This window comes from Rhagoletis zephyria, unplaced genomic scaffold (genome assembly GCF_001687245.7).
Source record: "Rhagoletis zephyria isolate East Lansing unplaced genomic scaffold, Rhagoletis_zephyria_1.1 Rzeph_scaffold_01069, whole genome shotgun sequence".
NCBI lineage: Eukaryota > Metazoa > Arthropoda > Insecta > Diptera > Tephritidae > Rhagoletis > Rhagoletis zephyria.
Window position 1 is genome coordinate 72014 of NW_016158153.1, and position 21837 is coordinate 93850.

Genomic DNA, 21837 nt, shown 5'->3' on the forward strand with positions numbered 1-21837 from the left:
ATAAGTCAAATGGGTTATTTGTTGTGCTTTCTTGAATTCTATATTGTAACATAAATAAATTAATTCGTGGTCAGAAATACCGGCTAATGGAAATTGATCCACATGGTTTACATTATTAACCTCACTGGTGCCAAAGAGATCCAACATAGTTGCCTTACAGTTAGGCGGAAAGCGTGTCGCATACTTATTAACAATATTGATACCACAAGAATTTAAGCTGCTCAATAAGTGCTTGGACCTGGCATTGTTACATAAAATGTCTACATTAAAGTCACCACATACGAGGACATGAACATAGTTTACAGACAGTTCACGAATTTTCGTAAAGGTTGACGATAGATCATTATATTTATGTGGGTTATATACACAAACAACAAGACACTTCTGTACATTATCATTAAATTCTACAAACATACACTCAACAACATCTGAGCAGAGAGACTTATGCAAAACTTTACATTTGAGCTTGGAATTATAATATATGGCTATGCCACCACCTCTGCACCCAGTGGATCTGTCATTTCTTAATAGCGAGAAATCGCACATAGCATATGTTGAACTCTGAATACATGATTTGAACCACGTCTCGGTTACACATATCACATCGATGCTACTTTCATAAAAAATATTGTTTAAATAATCTAGTTTGTCAATTGTTAAGCTTCGAGCATTAAAGTGGCAGATATTAAAACCTTTATTATACTTGCACGTTAAATTTAGAGCCAGCCTAAGATTGTCTTTGTTAGTGTGTACGCTAGGGTCATCGATCAAATCGAAGATAAATAAGAGATGCTTGAGAGCGGCAGGTCAAGAAGAGAAAATGTATGCAATATGAAGTGAAGAGAAAATTAATAAGAGGGAGCAATAAATAGGCATAGATTCTCTTACAAGTGGGCATGAATAATAATAAGGCAGAATCACTTAACATCACAAGAATATACACAGACAAATAAAAGTATANGTCATCGATCAAATCGAAGATAAATAAGAGATGCTTGAGAGCGGCAGGTCAAGAAGAGAAAATGTATGCAATATGAAGTGAAGAGAAAATTAATAAGAGGGAGCAATAAATAGGCATAGATTCTCTTACAAGTGGGCATGAATAATAATAAGGCAGAATCACTTAACATCACAAGAATATACACAGACAAACAAAAGTATATTAGAATTTAAGTTGCGGCTGCGATGCGATCTACGCTTGTAGAGTCAAGTACTTTAACTGCTTCACTATCCGGGTGCTTTCTCACATAGACATGCCCATGAATCATAAATGCACTCACCAAACGTTTTTGCTTTTTCATATTGGACGCATAATGATAACATCACGATTCTTTTTCTCATCAGCATCAACCCCAATATCGCGGAGAGTAAACGACTTACACCCAGATTTAAATGCACCAGCAATCGCTTTGAATAGAAGTGAGCGATCATAGGTTGAGTTTAGTTTGTAGATAATCGGAGAGTGCTTAGTGGAGCTGTTGTTTTTACGCGTACGAAAAGCTGAGCGGATGGCAAGTGGGGCTATATTAATTTTCGTGCATAGCCGTGAGAACATCGAAATTAGGTTCTCACCAGCCACACTAGGTACACCAAACACAATCACGTCAGTCGACACCAGCGCGTTCTCCAGGTCATCAACATGTTGGCATAGAGCTTGAACGTTTTTGTTTTGTTCACCACCTTCGCCATTGAGTTTTTCTAATTCACTCACTCTCTCATCCATCTTCTTCATGGCGGCTTTTATGTTTTATAACTCAAGCTCGGAACACTTTGACGACTGCAACTTCACGACGTAACGACAGCGACATCATTTTGTCGACAAATGTCGCCTTGAAGCCAGCTTCTTAAACATTTTGAAGACCTCAGCGACATAGCAAACAGCTGATTTTAAAGTTTGACATTTTGGTATATTTATTTCACAAATTGTGTATTTTTATTTAAGTAAATAAGAAAAACATGAACAATCAAGAATATGTGATTAATTTTGCGACAATTTAATTTTGCAGCACTACATCTACTCATTGTCGCCGGCAAAATTAGAAATAGATTTAATTTGGCGACGTCGACAATTGCAGTCCTGCAGCCAAGATGTCGTGCTGTCGTCAAAATAATTGTGTCCGTAAGAACGTGTGTATTTAAAATTTGACAGATGCTGCTTGTCGCTTGCTGTCGTCAAAGTGTTCCGGGCTTCAGCAGCGACTTCACCTATTCTCTGCATGACACGCTCTTCGCTCTCATGTAATTTCGAGATGATACTGCTCATGGAAAAATCTAATTTCTTTTCCAGCCTCTCAAGCAAACTCACCGTTGTCGGACTGCTAATACCTTTCAACTGTTTTTGTACTGGAGTTTGTTGCGGAGAGGAGGTATTGCGGGAACTTTTTCTTGTTGACATATTTGCACTCAGGGAATATTGTTTATTATTAAAAAGCGAAAATAGGCAAAATGATGCAAGTAAAGTGACCGTCGATCAACTGTAGCTATAGGTGCTGGCACAAGCTGCTAGTAGATATATTATTTACTATAAATGACCGGGAATTACGATTTAAAAGCGAGATTCGATGCAGCGCCACAAAAACACGTCTGCTCACACTGACATTCTAATGTATTAAAATAAACAGAATCTACGGCAAAGTGTTTTCAACGTTGAACAGCTACAAATTTCCACTTAAAACCCTTGATAGAGATAACTTTGAAAAATAAATTGTAAAATTAATGCTATTTTCTAGCTTTTTAAAATTTGGACTTTGACCTACTGAAATTTAATGGGCTGTTAAACTGCACATTTAAAATTTTCCTAAACATTCTTAATAAAGTTAAAAAACTTTGGGGTATAAATGCTGAAGTTTTTTGAATTTGTATAATTTTTGTAAGAAGTTTGAAATGTGAATTTATGTGGTGACTTTTATAAAAAAATTATTAACATCAAATAAATAAAAAAAAACAAAACTGATCAAAATGTCACTTAACTTAATCAAGTGACCGCAAGTGTAAATTGTTATGTATATTATTATATATATTATTTATTAAATATTTTTTATTATAATGCTTATATTAATATCATAATATTATATTAATATTATAATGCTTATATTAATATATTATAATGCTAATCCATTTTTTCAATAGATACCGTTAAAAATATGTACAATAGCTATGAGGACTATACAAGTGATGTAAAAATGGCCATTGCAAGAGGAAAAAATTGAATAGATCAAAGGCGTCACATCCAAAAGAAAAATGGTTAATGAGGCTACAAAAGACTTATTTTAAAAATTAACTTTAAAAATAATAATATGTCACGAAGCGGCTTCGCTGATGAATTGTACCTTTACATGGCCGGCCGCAAAGAAAACGTCACATTGATTAATTTTTATTTTCATTTAAGATATTTTTAATAAAAGTTAAGTTCTTCCTACAACAAAACCCATAAAAAACAGAAAAAATAGAAAGCAGCTTTGCACTTTAATTGAGTACGCAGTTTTGTAATTAATAGAATAGTATAATAAAGCGCAAAACTGCTTTCTTTTAAATATCTGCATAGAGTTTCGAACTCTGACTTTTATGGGTTTTTTTATAGGAAGAACTATATTTTTATAAAAACTATGCAAAACATAATTACTCGAGAAATTGCGGAATATCAAAATCAATCAGTGTCCCGTTTTTTTGGCGGCAATGTATGTTAGTATATAAGTATTACAAAAAAAACCAAGTTGTGTTCAAAGAAGGTTCCTTCCAAAAACGAAACAAGCCATTTTAAATGCGAGGTCATTGATGTAAAATATATTAGTACGTAAGTATTTCCAGTATTTGCTTTCAAAAGCATATGTATTTTTTTGTAAGTCTTGACTTAAAATCTTTTTTAAACTAATTTTAGAAGTTCTTCGGGAAAAAAACATTTTAAATGTGAATTCATTGATGTAATCTAGACTAGTATGTGCAGTGGTCGAAAAAATTATAGCCGCACCACATATTGACAAATTGTAACAATTTATTTTTGTTATTTAATTTCAGTTACGTTCAGTTAAGTTCAGTTTTATGAAATAAAGAAATATATGTTAATAAAAAAGTAACTGAAATTAAACAACAAAAAATAAATTGTTAAAATTCTTTAATACAGCGAGTGTCAGTCAAAATCGTAGAGCAATTTTGTCTATATTTTGAAAATGTTTTGTTCATATTTTATTAATCTTATATATAAAAATAAGTGCACGTTTTTGGTGTGACCTCATAACTTGAGAACGGCTTCACCGAATTCAACCAAATTTATGTGGCATATTCGATCTATCATGCAGATGGTGTATGCGAAGTTTTCCCGAATTCGGCAAAGGGGGCGTGGCACCACCCATACTAACTAAAATATAAAAACAAGTGAACGTTTTTGGTGTGATCATATAACTTGAGCACGGCTTCACCGAATTCAACTAAATTTTTGCGGCATATTCGGGCTATCATGCAGATGGTTTATGTGAAGTTTGCTTGAATTCGGAAAAGGGGGCGTGGCGCCTCTATTTTATATATAAAAATTAGTGAGTTAGCTCATAACTTGAGAACGGCTTCACCGAATTCAACTAAATTTTTGCGGCATATTCGGGCTATCATGCAGATGGTTTATGTGAAGTTTGCTTGAATTCGGAAAAGGGGGCGTGGCGCCTCTATTTTATATATAAAAATTAGTGAGTTAGCTCATAACTTGAGAACGGCTGCCCCGAATTCAACCAAATTTATATAGCGTATTCGGGCCATCATGCAGATATTTTATGTTGTAGTTTGCCCAAATTCGGAAAAGGGGGCGTGGCACATGTATGTTATGTATAAAAATAAGTACTCGTTTTGGTGTGAGCTTATAACTTGGGAACGCCTTCACCGAATTCAACCAAATTTATACGGCATATTCAGGCTATCATGCAGATGGTTTATGTGAAGTGTGCCCGAATTCGTAAAAGGGGGTGTGGCACCTCCCATACTAACTAAATAACTTATGTTGTATATCTCTTGAAATATTTGTGGTAGAGTACTGGAAATTGGTATAGAGGTATATCAAATAATTCCATACTCATGGAGGAAAATGGGCGGTATTGGAAAAGAGGGCGTGGCACCTCCCATCTTATATATAAAAAATAAATGCAAGATTTCAACCAAATTTATACTGCATAGTGGGGCTATTATGCAGATGGTTTGTGTTAAGTTTCCCCGAATGCGGAAAAGGGAGTGTGGCACCACCCATACTAACAAAAATTTTCATCTGGTATATCTCTTGAAATATTTGTGGTAGATTACTGGAATTGGTAGCTATACGTGGCCTGTTCAAGAGTTTATTTATTTGTTTATTTATTCATACCTAAGATGGAAAAACAAAAAATGTTGTATATCCAAATGTGTCGGATTAAGATTTAAAATAAAGAATCAAAAATTTTGAAATAAAACAAATGATAAATTTTCATATAGAGAAATTCCAGGATTTTTCATTCATTTTTCAAAATTTTTCAATATTTGGTGTAGAGAAGCACACCGGGGTACCGCTAGTTCTTAATAAAAATATAGTTCATGTTACAAAATTCCTAAAACTGAAAGTTTCTCACTTTGTGACAATTAAAAAAAAATCGTAAAATTTTCATAAAAATTACACATTTTTTATTTAGAATTTTTAGATCTTAAATCTCCTATTAATTACACTCCTTTTTTTAAATATAAAAATGTACGTATGGATTTAATGAATTTATTTTTCAATAAAACAAAAAAATATATATAAAAAACTGTCTGTATAAAAGGTTTCTAATTATTACATGTATATAAGCGGACAATACTCAAAATCTTAATGAAAATTGCCTTATGTATGCCTTACTTGATATGGACGGTAAGGCTTATAATAAGGTAATGGTAGTCAATATTTTATCTTATTATAAGGCCTTATGTAAGCCTTATTTCGAGCAGAGGATAAGGCTTGTAATAAGGTAACAATGTTCTATATAATAAGGCATTATGTAAGCCTTATTTCGGGTAGGGAATAAGGCTTATAATAAGGTAATAATATTCTGTATAATGACTTATCATAAGGCATTATATAAGCCTTATTTTCCATAACAGATAATCCTTATGCATAAGAGTGGCTCTCTGAGAGAGAGAGTTAAACCTTATTCCCAATGACATCAATACGGCAAAATCAGGTGTAAAATAAGGAATGTGCCATACAACTTGTATTCCTTACAATTTTCATGCATTAAATGTTAAGACTTACGATCATATTAAATAAGCCTTATATAAGGCGCACATTTTTTGGTGGGAGTGAAGCATTTATACAGGCATTGTTTAATGACAGTTGACAGACAAATAATGTGGCTGTCGATTACCTGCATGTAAATGTTGTAAATGATATTTTCTTATTATAAGTTTAGTGAAATGATGATCCTTGTGAAGAATGAGTGGGTGTTATGACTTATATTAGCTTTGCAAATTCTTGCGCCAACTCTCAGTAGACCATTGTCGTCGGTGAACGGTGCAAGATTTGCGAGCTTATGTGAAGTGGGTAATCACTTACCCCGTGCTAGGCTGAAAATCTCATGAGCATAGGATGTAGATTGCGCTATCTTCACCAACATGTCATAACTAGCTATCAGCTCCTGTGAGGAAATTGTTCCAGTTGTTCTCACCTGTGTAGCTTGTGTGGCTTTATAAAACGAAATACGTAAGCCATTATTCGTAATAATTGCGTGAAATCTGAGTATTTTTCAATTAACGCAACCCTGTTGTTGTGATAGGTAGCGAAACCAAGTTTTTTCGCTCCTCCATGTCGATGCCGTCAGGTAAAGTAGATACGTCATAGCTTGTTGACTCATATGACAACTCATCTGGTCCATGCCACCAGAGATTATTGTGTATCAATTCTGTAGGGTTAATGCCCCTTATCGCCAGGTCTGCTGGATTGTGTTTCGACGGAATATGACGCCAATTGCTGGATGGTATGATGTCGATAATTTGCGCTGTTCTGTTTGCCACGAAAGTTTTCCAACGACGAGGATGGTATGCGAGCCAAACAAGTGCAATGGACGAATCAGTCCAACCGAAAACCTTGATTTGGTGTAGACTGAGAGAATCCTTCAATTTGGTAAACAAGCTTGATAAAGAGTACTGCCGCGCAAAGCTCAAGCCGCGGTAGCATGATCTGCTTAACTGGAGCAACCGTAGTTTTGGCTACCAACAAATATGAAGAAACCTCTCCATTGCCGTGTGGAATACGTTACTAAACCGCTGCTGCGTATGCTGATTCAGATGCGCCTGAAAAGCCACGGAGCTCCACATATTTCTCATCTGTGAATTTCACCCATCTTGGAATACAAATAATTGAAGCGTTGTTGATATTTTGCCAAAATTCAGGCCATTGAATGTTGAATTCGTCAGATAGTTCAGCATCCCATTCAATACGTTTACGTTTTGTTATTAGTTGTGCCCGAGGGTTTTGGTTGTGTTTGTGGCATCGATAACTGTACTTAAAGATGCTTCTCGATCTTCCTCAAGAATGCTGCTAAGAAACTGCGATGAATTCGATAACCATTTTCGCAAATGGAATCCTGCTATGGACAAAATGCTGCAAAGATCATCTTTAAGTTTTACTACGTCTGGTATGCTAGATGCACAAGCCTGGAAGTCATCTACATAAACATTTTTCTGTATTGAAGCTGCTGCCACAGGATACTTGTCAATGTTGTCGAAAGAAATCTGTCGCAGGGTCCTCACCGCTAGAAAAGGAGCAGCTGAAGTCCCATATGTCACTGTTCGAAGATCATATGCCTTTGGTTGATCATCCTTAGAATCTCTCCACAAAATGCGCTGCAGTGGGCGATCATCAGGATGGACCATCAGTTTTCGGTACATCTTTTCTCTGTCTCCAGCGATGCCAACTTCGTGCTTGCGAAAATTGATGATGATTTCAAAAAGATCGTTTTGAATCCTTGGACCCACCAGTAAAAGGTCGTTTAGCGAAAGCCCATTTGTGGTTCTTCATTAAGCATCAAAAACCACACGTAGCTTTGTTGTCGCGTTTGTTGGCCTGAGAACTGCGTGATGAGGCATAAGGTATGGCCTTTTTTTCAACATCAGTGCTAAGCTCAATGTGACCCAGGTCCAAGTACTCTTTCATGAACTTTCTATACTCTAGCTGAAGGTCTGAGTTGCTGCTTAAACGGCGCTCTGAAGCGTAAAGTCGCCTTAAAGGTGCTGTACGAGATTCTCCCAAAGTGACCTCATTACTTTTGAGTGACAATCTGGCCATGTATCGACCACTCTCGTCACGCTGAACGTGCTGTTGAAAATGCTCTTCTGCTTTCTGCTCTTCTAAAGTTAAATACTTTGTGGGGCCCTGGAGATATTCTACCTCCCAGAATCGTTGTACTACTACTCTAATTCCTTGTTGTATTGAAGTAGAAGCTTTGCCCATAACTATCCACACAAAAATTGTGTTAATCGCTGTTGGTGATCCACATGGATATGTAAGCTTCTCTGGCACCGAGAATGATGTCAATCTTGCCAGGCTTAAATAAAGATGGATCCGCTAATAAAAGATTGTTGAAGAATTGAAGCTTGTCATCGTAGCCTCATATGTAGGTAAGTACTGTGTAACCTTGTGCAAACACAGTCCCTCTGTTATGAGAAGTGTGCTGCTTTGTGATGGCTGAATGTGAATTTGGACTTTGCCCTTAGTGCAGTTGCCGATGCTCGAACCGACACCATATATCAAAGTTTTGTCAAATGTGCGCTTGAGGCGCAACCGCTGAACGCACGCTTCTGATATAAGCGTACCCAGGGATCCAGAGTCGAGTAAGGCTCGACATGGCTGAAATTGATTTGATGCATCGCGAACCATTACAATGGCTGTTGGCAAAAATGTAAAAGATTGAAAGTGCTGGTGTGAATTATTCACGCTGACAGTGTTGTGGATGTGTGTACTCTCCTACTTTTGTTCGCTACCTTGCTTTTTATTATCACTTGCATTTGACATCGGATGAAGTAATGTGTTGTGCTTGATGCAGCACTTCCTGCAAGAATCGCTTCTGCAATTAGCCACTTTGTGATTTGACCGTAAGCAATTGAAGCATAAATTGCTGCGTTGTACTACGTTACGCCGTGCTTCGACGTTCATATCTTTGAACTGATTGCAATTGTATAGAAAATGCTCCTTACTGCAAACTGGACAAGTTTGCACTATTGCAGGCAAATGCGCGGGACTGACCACATCTGTCGTGGTTGCTGACACCCTGGCTGGTACTATGTGTTGAACCCTTTTGCATATTTTCTAATTCGAAAACACGCCTTTCCAAGAAATCCAGAAAATCTTGTAACGCTCATTCGCTTTCTTTGCTCTGTACCAAAGCATGTGTATGTCAATGTCGATCTTTTTCTCCAAAATGAAAAGTAGAATTTAGTCCCAATGCTGAGCAGGTTTGTTGAGAACTTTAAGTGCGTTAATACTCTCATTTGTTGTGTTGTATATGCGCTTTGCTTCTGCTAATGACAAAGACTTCATCGCTGGCTGATCGAACAAATGCTGGAAATACGCCTTTTTCACTATGTCTGAACGGGCGTATTTCTTTTTTAACAATTGCCACGCTATTTGGTCATTTGCATTTGTTGGTTTCAAGTGCTTGATGAGTGAAAGGGCGTCACCCTTTACCTTCGTCTGCAAGTACTCCAGCTTCTCAATGTCTGATATCCTGCTTCGGTGATGTATCAATGTTTCAAAAGGATCGCGAAACCGTATCCAGTCAACGCTCTTCCCATCGAATTCTGGAATCTGTATTTGCGCAAACGTAATTCATGCTGCACGTGCATGTGCTGCACGTCACTTGTATTGACTTCGTTAGCATCTATCGAAGGTGTTGCGAGAAATGCGCTCAACTAGTGCACCCATTGTAGTTTGATGCTCAACGAGAGTTTTCACTGCCGTGGAGATGTCATTGAGTGGATGCTGGCCTTCGACGACTGCGCGATTTTCTGAGTTCTCTTCGCAGTAACGTGTATAAATTGCTTTGATTGCAAAAAACTTATCTTCAATTTCTGCGCGATATGTATCTTCATGCATTTGATGGTCTGCTGATGTTGTGAGCTCGTCGATGTCTTGCTGGACTTTTTCATATTGTCGAAAGAGCTCATCCCCTTTGTCGACACGGACTTTTACTTCTTCAGGATCTGTGTCGCGATTTGCACACGCATTGTATATGCGTGTTAAACTGCCTTTGATCGTTTGCCTATGTAGCTTTAACTTTTCCATCTCGTGAATAATTTACTGATTACTAGAGGTTAAAAACTGCTCTGACAATAGTTATAATGATGAAAGAACGCCAGACGTCCCGTTTTCAGGATGCTGCTGTATGAATCCCTTCTGATGAATTCTAGATGTCTGCCGTTTCACACTGTTGTATGGCGATGATTCGCTGTGAACAGATTGCTAAAAGCCCGCAGGCTGTAGATGATTGTCGCTCCAGGAAGCTGCCTTCACGCAGTCCCGAAAGCTTGTGGTTCACACCGATGTGTGATCATGCAATGGACACTGCCCACGTGCAGAAATCCTCAAACGATGACAAAAATAACACATTGCTATGTTGTGCCAAAGTAACATTCGGTTCGAATGGACCAAAAAATTAAGAATGCTGATCAATTAAACGCTGATGACTTCGAATTATGTGGACCGTATATTTCAATTTTTATAATATTGCATTAACTTCTCCAAATACAAACTGAAAACAATTCAATCCTANGTTTGACATCATAAATATCGCTAGCTTTGTGTGAAAAGTTGCTAAGCCCACTATTTGTGAAACCTCATGATATAGGAAGCAAGCGAAATTAAGGATTAAGGTACTTGTTTTATTTTTTCTCATTTATATTCAATGGAAGGCAAATTTTCTAAGTCCAGAAGAGGCCCCGAAAATCCTATAAGGCCAAAATAATACGAAATCTTTTAATAAAGATCGAATCCTTATGATTCGTATAGAGTTTTGCTTTGCTTTAAACACGCAAAATGTTGTATTCAAAGTTCCTGTAAAATTTGTAAAAATGGACTTAGCAACTTTTTAGTCAGCGATATGTTAAAGGTAAATATGGAAACATATAATCACTTTTATTAAACTTTGAATAGCTTATATTGTATATATTTTTTTTTTAATTACGTAAGCAAGTTTTTGTTTATAAAAGGGCACAGCAGTTTGAATTCATTTAGAACGGGAACATACCTTTTTGTCAAAAGCCTACAAAGCGCTTTCAAATAAAACATTTGCCTATTTGAAACTTTGAGGCGCTTAAAGCAAGTGAAGCAAAGCTGCCATTTGGCTAGCCTTCATACGTTTTAGTATATTCCAAATAACTTTTGACAGTTCTCAAAGCGAGGCAAGCAAAGCAAGCCTGCATTGGGCCAATAGCTTAAAAAACGCATGTGATTTCAAAGTCGAAGAAACCCAAAAGAAACAAACAAGCATATATAGAGCAAGTGAGGTTTGCTTCCAGGCGGCTATCTAAACAGAACAGCAAACTTGTGTACTAAAATTGTAGGTTTTCCGAACATGTCCGAATAGCTATATTTCAGTGCTTTCCCCTTCGTAATTGGAATATTGTGTTATTTTACTATGCATTTATATAAGGCTACGTTCACCAGATTCATTTAAGTGGAAATTAATTTTAATTAGATTTCTTATTTAAATCTGAATAAATTTTTTTTTCAGTTTCAAAAAGATTTTTATTTAAGTGAGTAAAAATATAGCAGCTGATTAAATGTATAATATCTCTGAGTGTGGCTATTCTGATTTCATTTTTATTTAAGTGAAGAGCATAGGTCAGTTAAATTATAATTAGAACGAAATTAGAATCGATTGGTGAAGCCAAATATTCGAAAATTTAAACAATTTGCACTTAAATTAATCTGGTGAAACGCAGCCTAAAAGTATGTCCACATATCAATATTATCTCAACCAAAGCTCGTTTTTTAATCACCCCGTTTGCACAGGCAAATCTCAGATTATTAGCCGTCAAATTTGTTGTGCTTGTTATCCTCACATCTCAAGAAAAAGTTATGTTTCTTCTCTGAGCCACCGTGATCACGTTTTTCTGCTATATTAAGCAATATAAATATATTTTAACTTAACATTTTATTAATAATACCTTTACAAACTTCTTTTCCTTGCTAGCGTCCTTTTTTGTTTACTTTTACATCTGGCATTTCTACTCTTTTCCGCAAAAACAATCGATAAAACTAGGACGGACACCGAAAAGTTATCGGTTAAATCTGAGATCATTTTATAATTACAGATTAACAAGGGAGGAATTTTATATGACTAATCTCTTGCTCTAATTACAGATTAGGGTGTTAAGCTCGAAAATGAGGATAATATACTTATATGTGAACCTAGTATAAGTCTATGAGAACACAAAATGATTTACTGTAATAACACTGTACGAAATTTTCACTTTTTTTCTGGGGACCTGATGAAATCAAGTTTTTCTGAAAGTCTGGATTGTATATAGTTATAGTAGAAAATAAATGTATCTGCTTAACAGGTTGGCGATTTTATGCCCATTTTGTTAATATGAAGTTGGTGGTCGCAGTGCTTCAAAACAGTTAAAAGTGATTCAAATGCAAATATTTATACATACAAAAGACCGTTTTGCGGACTTGGGGTCCGAAGAATTTCAGTTTGCAACTTATTTTAAGCGAAAACGGCCATTAGGGCGCTCTTTACTTTAAAGAAATGGGAGGAACATGCAGGGAACGTGCAAACAAAGTTTCTCAACAACTTTTCTAAACAATGTTTATGTGCACCAAAGTGCACCCAGCAGCCGTGGCGTTTTTGGTAAAAATAAACGCTTTTTGGTAAAAATGAAATTTAATTATTTTAAATGCTGCTCTGCGACCACCAACTTCAAATTGAAAAAACGCTTAAAATCGCCAACCTGAGAAAACTAAGAAATTACTTTTCTATATACAATCCAGACTTTTAGAAAACCTTGGCTTCATCAATTCCCCAGCCGACTGCTGAACAGTGTAATTCAATTTGTTAATAATTATATTACATATTTCCTTGTACTTAATATTTCTGAAAATATATTGTTCTTAAAAAGCCTTAAATGGAAGCAATTTTAACTTTGTGGTACTTTCATCTCATTTTCGGCACAATTTTGGCAGTCCTTTAAGCACAATTTGAAAATTTGAAATTATATCCCTGATCTAAAGCAATGCTGGGCACACCCACACTGTCTCATTTTGTCGTGGTATTAGTGCGTCGCGATCTGTTATGGTTGCCACATTTTTATAAATGTACTAAAAGTGGTATTTTCCGTGCATAGGTCTTTTGGCCTATTTTGAAATAATTAATCTTGGAAGTTTTTAGTAACTAATACTATTAGTTCATAGAAAATTTGCATACGAAAAATTTAGTACTTTTAAATTTAAAAAAAATTTAAATTAGTAACTCATTTGTTTAGTACCTGGGCACCGTTTTATTAGAATCAATTCTTTGAAATGCTGGCCGGCCAGATCGTTACGGTGTTTAGATTTTATTATTTTAATATAAACTAGTGAACCCGCATGGCGCCAAAACGCCAACATTTAATTAAATTTTTTAAACAGGTGAAACCATATTGCAAAACCTCTAAAAATATTCCTAATTATTAATCTAACCATTTCTGAGTGATGAGAGGTCTCACATGGTGTCGGTTTTCATGTAACTTCAAAAAATAAAACCTGTGCACATCTATGTAGAATCCCAGTTCTTTAATTTGACTTCTCATTTTGGAAATTCGAAATAACGTTGCAGATGTAATGACCTTCAAGAAAAAAAAAAGAAATAGATGGCAATTCTAATTAAAAATATTATCAGCCTACAGTTTTCCTAAAACTGTTTCGTTTGACACTAATATATCGATAATTCATTTATGTATCTTTCGTATAAGTAAACCAAATTCGACTTTTCAAAGAGGTGGCAACCTCTTTAAAGGTATTTTCAAACTATAATCTTTCGCTTGGCATTGTCACACGTATTTCAATTAACTGATGAATTGAGTTGAATTTAGTATTTTTAAGCACATGTCAACTCTCGTAAATAAAGTTTAGAAATAAACTATTTTCAAACCCATTTCGATTGATACCCATCTTTTGACAATCCATTTAACTTATTAAGTAATTTAAGCTTAATTTTTTCAACAAAAAAACCAAATGTTCAATTTAAAGATTTCTTAACACTTGTTCTTTTAATAACCATATTTTAAAACTTCGGGTAACTTATGTATAATTAAACGAAATACCACTTTCAAAACAGCCGGCAACCCTCTTAAAAATTATTTTCAAACTAAAATTACCTTAAATATTTTTCGCCTGACATTGTTATAAATATTTCAAGTAACTGATGAATTAAGTGGAAATTCATTTTTTAAACACGTGGCAACCCTCCTAAATATGTTCTTAAATAAAGGATTTTAAACCCATTTCCATTGATGACCATCGGTTAGTAATTCATTTATCTTATTAAATAATTTTAGTTCAGCCCTTTAAGGTGGCCAACCCTCAAGCACATCAAAAATGTTCTAAATTGTCAAACTAAGTATTTCTTGAAGCTCTTTCATTTGACATCCATCGTTAATATTTCATATAACTTGGGTATAAAATAGTTCAATTATACTTCTCAAATAGGGGGCAAACCTGTTCAGAATATTTCCAAATTAAAATTTAATTACATTTTTTTTAACATGTGGCAACCCTTTGTAGTTAAGTTATAAAGCCTTTTCAAAACCATTTCGATTGATTTTGATTGAATTTGAGCTTAATTTCTTAACAGGTGGCAACTTTTTTCGAAAAAGTAAAACCTTAAATCATCACCCTAAGCCCTTTAATTTGGTACCTCACTTTTGAAAATCGAACGGACGGTGCGGATCTGAGGGCATTGAGTAGTAAATAACTCGAGTTTAATTATTTAACAGGTGGCAACTTTTTTCGAAAAAGTAAAACCTTAAATCATCACCCTAAGCCCTTTAATTTGGTACCTCACTTTTGAAAATCGAACGGACGGTGCGGATCTGAGGGCATTGAGTAGTAAATAACTCGAGTTTAATTATTTAACAGGTGGCAACTCCTTGCGAAAAAATAAAACCAGTTTGCACATCTATAGGCTAAGCGCTTTAATTTCGCATCCCATTTTTGAAAATCGAGCGAACAGTGCAGAAATTTTATGCTGCACAAACAATGCCTTTGCGTATTGTATATATAGATTATATATATAGATACCTACTTTAATTACCCCAATGCCTTAATTCAAATTGAATGTGATTGTTTAAACAGGTGGCAACCCTCCTACACGCAGTTAAGAAATTAAGTATTTACAAAACTACTGCGATTGGTACCCAAATGGAAAATATTGATTTAACTATTTAAATAATTTGAATTTAATTTTTAAACAGGTGGCAACCCTCCTACACGCAGTTAAGAAATTAAGTATTTACAAAACTACTGCGATTGGTACCCAAATGGAAAATATTGATTTAACTATTTAAATAATTTGAATTTAATTTTTAAACAGGTGGCAACCCTCTTCAAACACTTTAAAAATATTCTAAACGTTGAAACTAAAGATCCCTTACGATTCATTCGGTTGACGTCCATATTTTTATACTTCATATAAATTAGACTTTTCAAACAGGTGGTAACCCTCTTCAAAATGTTTACAAACTACTAAGTACTTAAACTTTATCGTCTGGCAGCCATACATATTTCTACTACCTAATTCCCTTAATTCAGATTGAATTTGATTTTTTAACAGGTGGCAAACCTCATAAAGTTAAGTTAAGAAACAAAGATTTTTATTTCGATTTATGACCATTTTGTAATAATTGGTTTAGCTTTTTAAATAATTTGAACTTAATTTTTTAAAAGGTGGCATCTCTTTTCGAAAATGTTACACCTTATTGCACACCTACATCCAGAGCCCTTTAATTTGGCACCTCACTTTTGAAAATCGAACGAACGGTGTGGATCTGATGGCATTGATTATTAAATTATTTTAATGCAATTTTTTATCAGGTGGCAACGCTTTTCGAAAAAGTAAAGCCTTAATGCACATCTACAGGTCAAGCGCTTTAATTTGACCACCCCATTTTTGAAAATCGAACAAACGGTCCAGATCTTTTATTCGGAACAAAAAATGCCTTCGCGTATTATTTTCAACGTAATTTTTTAAAAGGTGACAACTCTTTTCGAAAACGTTAAACCTTATTGCACACCTAAAGTCAGAGTCCTTTGATTTGAGACCTCACTTTTGAAAATCGAACTAACGGTGTGGATCTAATAGCAGTGATTATTAAATTATTTGAATGCACACCTACATCCAGAACGGTGCAGATCTTTTATGCTGCACAAAAAATGCCTTCGCGTATTATATCATTCCATCTCAAATNGCCGGGGGAAAGTGAATTTAAGTTTGCGATAAAACTCACAGGGATTGTTCCTTGAACAATTTAAGGAGACACGTATTTTTTCTTTTTGCTCAGAAATGCGAATTTTTCGAATAATGAATTTTTTCTTTTTGAGTACGAACGCTTCTTTTTTCCTCTCTTAATAGCAACTTTTGATGAAATCGTTTATAACTGCCACAAACAAGCAAGGATTTTAACGATTTTTTTTTAAATTGCAGATATTGATCTACTGAATCGATCTAGTGAACTAAACATCAGTAATTGTTTATTAATAATTAATTATTGTTTATAAACAAAAAAATTTTTTTTTTTCAAATTGCCACATTTTTTTTTTCTCTCAAACTTTTTTGTCTATTAGGGAATAGTATAAACTATTTTCAGTACGAGTAGCAATATGCTAAAATTCGTCACTTTCGAGTTATAATTTTTTTTCTGAAAATGCACTTATATGATGCTAGCAGATTTTCGTGCCAGTTGAGGGCACAAAAATTGTTGCCCATTATGAAAAAATTTCCTTGCTGAAAATTCCTTGCTGAAAATTTTTTAAGGCTGCCCGATCAGAGCCAAAAGTTTTTTCCCAATTGGGCTCTAATTTTGGCCCAATTGGGGCCCAATTAGCGATTTGCCCAATCTACCGCGGATTTCCCCAACCAGTGCTCACAATTTGCTCAAAGTGAACATGCATACGCAATTAAAACGTTTTTATCGATAAAATCACACATCAAAAGTCCCTACGAAAAAAAAAATTTTTTAATTTTTTTCTTAAAAAATTTTCCACATACAAATTTTTTGATAAAAACAAATATTTTTAGAAAATATGCCATCTCAAAAAAAATGGAAAAAATCACAATGGTAGCTGTGAGTATTGCGCAATATTTAAGTATAATGTTATGGGTGCATTCTACAATAATTTGAGTTATGAATTTTTTTTTACACCGAAGTTGAGTAAAATGAGTACATTACAATTTAAAAAAAATATTAAAGTTGTGCCCTTTTTTTATAAAAATCATGAAACTTATTATAAAATAAGTGAACGTTGGTCAGCAAATAGTCCATTTTATATTTTTTTAAATTCACACGGCATGAAAAATACAGTTTGCTTATATATTGCTTACGTAGGAATAACAGCATAATGGACATTGTCGCTTGTTGAAGGGTCTTTGAACCATAAACTGTAGTTCATATATAGAGTCGCAATAATATTACACAAATGTGGCAAGCCTGTGCTAAAATTACGAAGAAAAACAATCATCAACCGAGCGTGACTTTACCTTAGTGAAATCTGCAAGCTAGAGTTGAAAACTGTCGCCACTATCGATAGTTTTTGACAACTATCGATGTCGGTATTAGCGAATCTTCTCTTTTTACATCTCTTAACAATACCTTAATTTTGCTTTTATCCAAGAAAATTCACAATACAGTCGGCAAAAAAAAAATTAGTTATTGGAATTTTTAGCAACTATAAGCTTATACTGAGTTATAGTAAAATTTAATAATCTATAAAACCGCTTACACAAAATTTTTATAGAAACTCGAATTAAAAACGCTTGAAATTTTAATGATTTTGTGGTTTTTTATGTTTTGTACAACTTTTATAAAAAATTAGTAAACACTAAACAAACAAATAAATTGTCAAAACTGCTAAAAATGTTGTGGTGCTATTATTTTGACCAGTACTTTATTCGTTTTCTTATAATATGGTAAAATGTTAATAATTTCCTTTGTCCGGATTTTGATATGCGTCTCCGTATAATTTGATCTCAGTTGAACTTTTATAAGTATGAGTTGTCAATTTAAACGTATATCTTTTGTTTTGTTTTGTAGTATTAGAAATGTATTATTATAGCCAATTTCACTTCTTTGCACTTAATACAATTGCCGTTCGGAGTCGCCGTAAAACTGTAGGTCCCTCCTCTATTATTATTATTATACAAATGTGAAAGCATTTAATAAAAATTCAATTATATTTACATTGAAATTATTTCTTGTATATACGAGCTCTCATTGGATATCACCCACAGCATTGCCATATGTCAAGATTTATTTTGAAAACGAAGATTTTTTGGGCTGTTTTTTATGAAAAATCTTCAAAAGAAGATTTTTTAAAAAGCAAAATTTTACACTGAAAATATCTCAAAATGAAAATTTTTGTGTATGATGTAATATTTTTAATGTTTAAGTTAAAATTTTTAACTTATTTATATTATCCTTGCTACATCATTGTAAGCAGCAAATTAAGAAAAATGAAATACGAAATCCCCTACAATATTATCTGCCTTGTTCTCTCGCACAGTAAAACATATACTCTAGTGCAGAGCTAAAGAGTGGAGGAAAAGAACAAACGGCTTTTTGTATCCCCTCTAGTTTAAAGGACAACAATGGAAAATTTCAAGTAAACTGCCATTTAAGAAACATTTGCTGATGGATAAATGTGTAACGAGAAAAAAGGAGGCGGTGAGATTTATAAAACAACGTCCATGAAAAAATATTAATAAGAAATCGAATTAAAAAGCTCAAAATTGTTATGGAACTTTGTCGAATTTTCTTAACTTTTTTACAAAGATTGAAGTTTGGACTTATGGTTTTTGATAGATAACGAGCTATTCTTTCATAAAAAAACAAGTAATTTTTAAACAAAAATCACAAGCGACTTCAATTCTCATATAAAAATTGATCGTAAATTTCTTCATGATCCAATGACCGTATCTAAACCAAATTAGTATGGGACCACCCTTGAGGTACCACCTTTCCGAAAAAAAGGAATTATCGAAATCAGTTCAAGTAGTCCAAAGTTATGAGGTAACATATATACATAAAAAAAATTTTCGCACGAATTGATAAACTCCTCCTTTTTTGAAGTCGGTCAAAACTTGCAAAATGTCGCGTCGCAATTTATATTTTCGCCAGTGTATATATACATATGTTAACTGTGCTATAAGATGTGTGATGATACGAGGCAATATTCATTTTAAGTTTAAGTTGTTATAAAAAGGACTTTATAACTGGAAATTGGTGACTTTTTCAACCAACGTAATAAGGGCTATTTACAGCCGTAAAGACAATATCGAATTTTGTTTCTTTTAGGTATTTTTAAATGAAGATTTTTTGGGATCGAAAAAAATTTTTTCTAGCTTTAAAATCTTACTTTGAAGAGTTTTTTGAAAAAAATTCAGTTTTTAGGGGACCTTCTCTGGCAGCACTGATCACCCATTGAAACTTTGAAAAAGTGCAAAAACAGTTCGCATCTCTGGCAATTTCATGGTTTGTACAAAATATGTGTCCACTCACCACCAGACAAATGGTAGGGGTCAGTGATCGGGAAGGGTTCAAACTACCGGGGAAAGTTATATCGGTAAAAAAGAAGTTACACGTGTCCCGGCGTTTCGCTGGGACAATTCCTTTAATCTGTTCATATAACGTTTTTCCATATAATCACCAGATTTAAAAAAATTTAATATTTTAGGCAAAAAATATTTTTTTTCTTCATACATTTATTTTTACCGGCAAAACTGTTGATTATATAGAATTTTTTCTTGCATTTCGGAAACAAATACTCAAACATATTACAATTTAATTTCCTATGCGCATATAAATGCAAATGTTAATTCTTTAAGTTACAAAACTGCTTAGCACACACTTTACATACAAACATTTCCAAAATGTTTATAGAACTATGAACTTATAAAAATACCACTAACTGCTTTTATAAATATATATTTATTACGCCAATTTTCCACCGAAGAACACCAACAATTAAAAATTTGCTCACACCAAACCGACTGATACGACGTTTTCACACAAATAAACGTTCACTGCTATTTCATGGGAAAAACGATTATAAGTGCGTAAAATCAAACATCATGGGTGTATGGACACCGAAATAATTTAAACATGAATTTACTCCTATTGTGGTCTTAATTTTATACAGTGAATATCGACGTATACTCTGGGTAGCGACCAAACCCCAGTTTGGGAGCGAGCTAAAGTGAGAAGGCGTAGAACTTCGCGTCACGTTAAAACCTTCCAAATGGAAAAGGAAAATATGCCAAAAGACCACGATTTGAGGGTTTGGTTTGCACCTAGAGTATCCGTACTCTTATTGGGTAAGGTACCTCTACCCGGCTGGCTGATGTCCTCGGGAAGACAAAGACTGACAATACTGCCATCCAAGGAATACGAATTACGGTGGAAGGTGAGTTAAGCGTGGAGCCTTGCGACGTCTTCTACAGTTGCCACGTAAAGGAGCGAAAATTCGGGGTTGGATTTGGGTGGAAGAGAGACTCCGTCGCCGAGTACTGGCGTTTACCCTAGTGGTATAGCCACAATCCGCATCAAAGCGAAATTCTTCAACATCTCGCTCATCTGTACTCATGCTCAAGGATCTTTTCTATGAGCGCTTGCTGCGTACATATGAGGGCTGCGATTTTTATATCGTAAAGGAGCGATATAAAAATCCCGATACATGGTATTATGTGGTACTAGGTTCCAGCATTAGAAGATCCATCAAGCTACATAGCTGTTTCCAGATCTAAAAACGAGAAACTAGATCGAACATGTTTTGATAGACGGAAGACGTACACACGTACAACGTACTCCATGAGCCAAACATCATTGTGTACAAATACAAGTGAGATATCTTAGCAATAGACGTCATCCTGGGCCACAGCTGCGATCATCTGTTTTTTATAGTTGCTTATTTTGGTCTAAACTGCTCTTTTTTGACCTGAGTTGCATTAAATAGTCTCTTAAAACTTGGTAGTATTTGTTGTTCAAATGGTAACATATATGCCCAAAAACTTGAAAAGTATTAGATGATTGCTTTTTAAAAATGCTATTTATAAAATTTCGTTTTGATTGCGACATTAGAAATATTCAGATTATAAAAGTTTTTCACATATGTTTTAAGATTTTAAAGCTTTTAAAAAGTACGGTAGAATGCAACAATGTGCTTGAATTTGTTTGCATCTTCGTCAGCTTATTCGTTTGCAGACTAGAAAAATGGCGAACAGCCATCAAAATACTGATTCAAAATGCACATCTTTCACTGGACACACAAATGGGTGCGCGCAGCGAAATTCAGCCCTAATGGTAAGTTAATTTCATCGTGCGGCCAAGAAAAATTAAGAATTTGCGATACATTTTCAGGCGAATGTGTGCGAACGTTCGCCGTGGGAAGAGGTATGGGACGACAGCTGGCATGGCATCCAGACGGTAATCTGGTGGCTTTAGCATTAAGTTATAACCGCGTTAAGATATTTGGCATAGCTGAAGGCGAGCTAATACAGTGCATTCGTCGCCGAAGAATGATGTTGCATTTCACCCAAGTGGAAATTTCTTGGTGACTGGCGGCGATGACGATACAATAAGATTGCTTGATTTATTAGAAGGTCG

General features: G+C 34.7%; 2 protein-coding genes and 1 long non-coding RNA gene across 3 annotated transcripts in view; 2 read left to right on the forward strand and 1 right to left on the reverse strand.

Moving 5' to 3' along the window:
• Window positions 1–4005, forward strand: part of LOC108362685 (uncharacterized) — a 47488-nt gene extending 43483 nt beyond the window's left edge. The window contains exons 5-6 of the mRNA XM_017615774.1: window positions 2288–2366; window positions 3130–4005. Coding sequence (XP_017471263.1) covers window positions 2288–2366; window positions 3130–3180 — 130 coding nt within the window. The 3' untranslated portion in view covers window positions 3181–4005. The remainder of the gene's footprint in view (window positions 1–2287; window positions 2367–3129) is intronic.
• The window catches only part of LOC108362687 (uncharacterized), an 87955-nt gene that overhangs the window by 27243 nt on the left and 38875 nt on the right, over window positions 1–21837 (reverse strand). The gene's annotated exons all lie outside the window — the stretch shown is intronic.
• Window positions 21389–21827, forward strand: LOC108362686 (POC1 centriolar protein homolog). Its single transcript, XM_017615775.1, has 2 exons — window positions 21389–21534; window positions 21592–21827. The coding sequence occupies exons 1-2, from the start codon at window positions 21477–21479 to the stop codon at window positions 21786–21788; spliced, it is 255 nt and encodes an 84-aa protein (XP_017471264.1). The 5' UTR covers window positions 21389–21476; the 3' UTR covers window positions 21789–21827.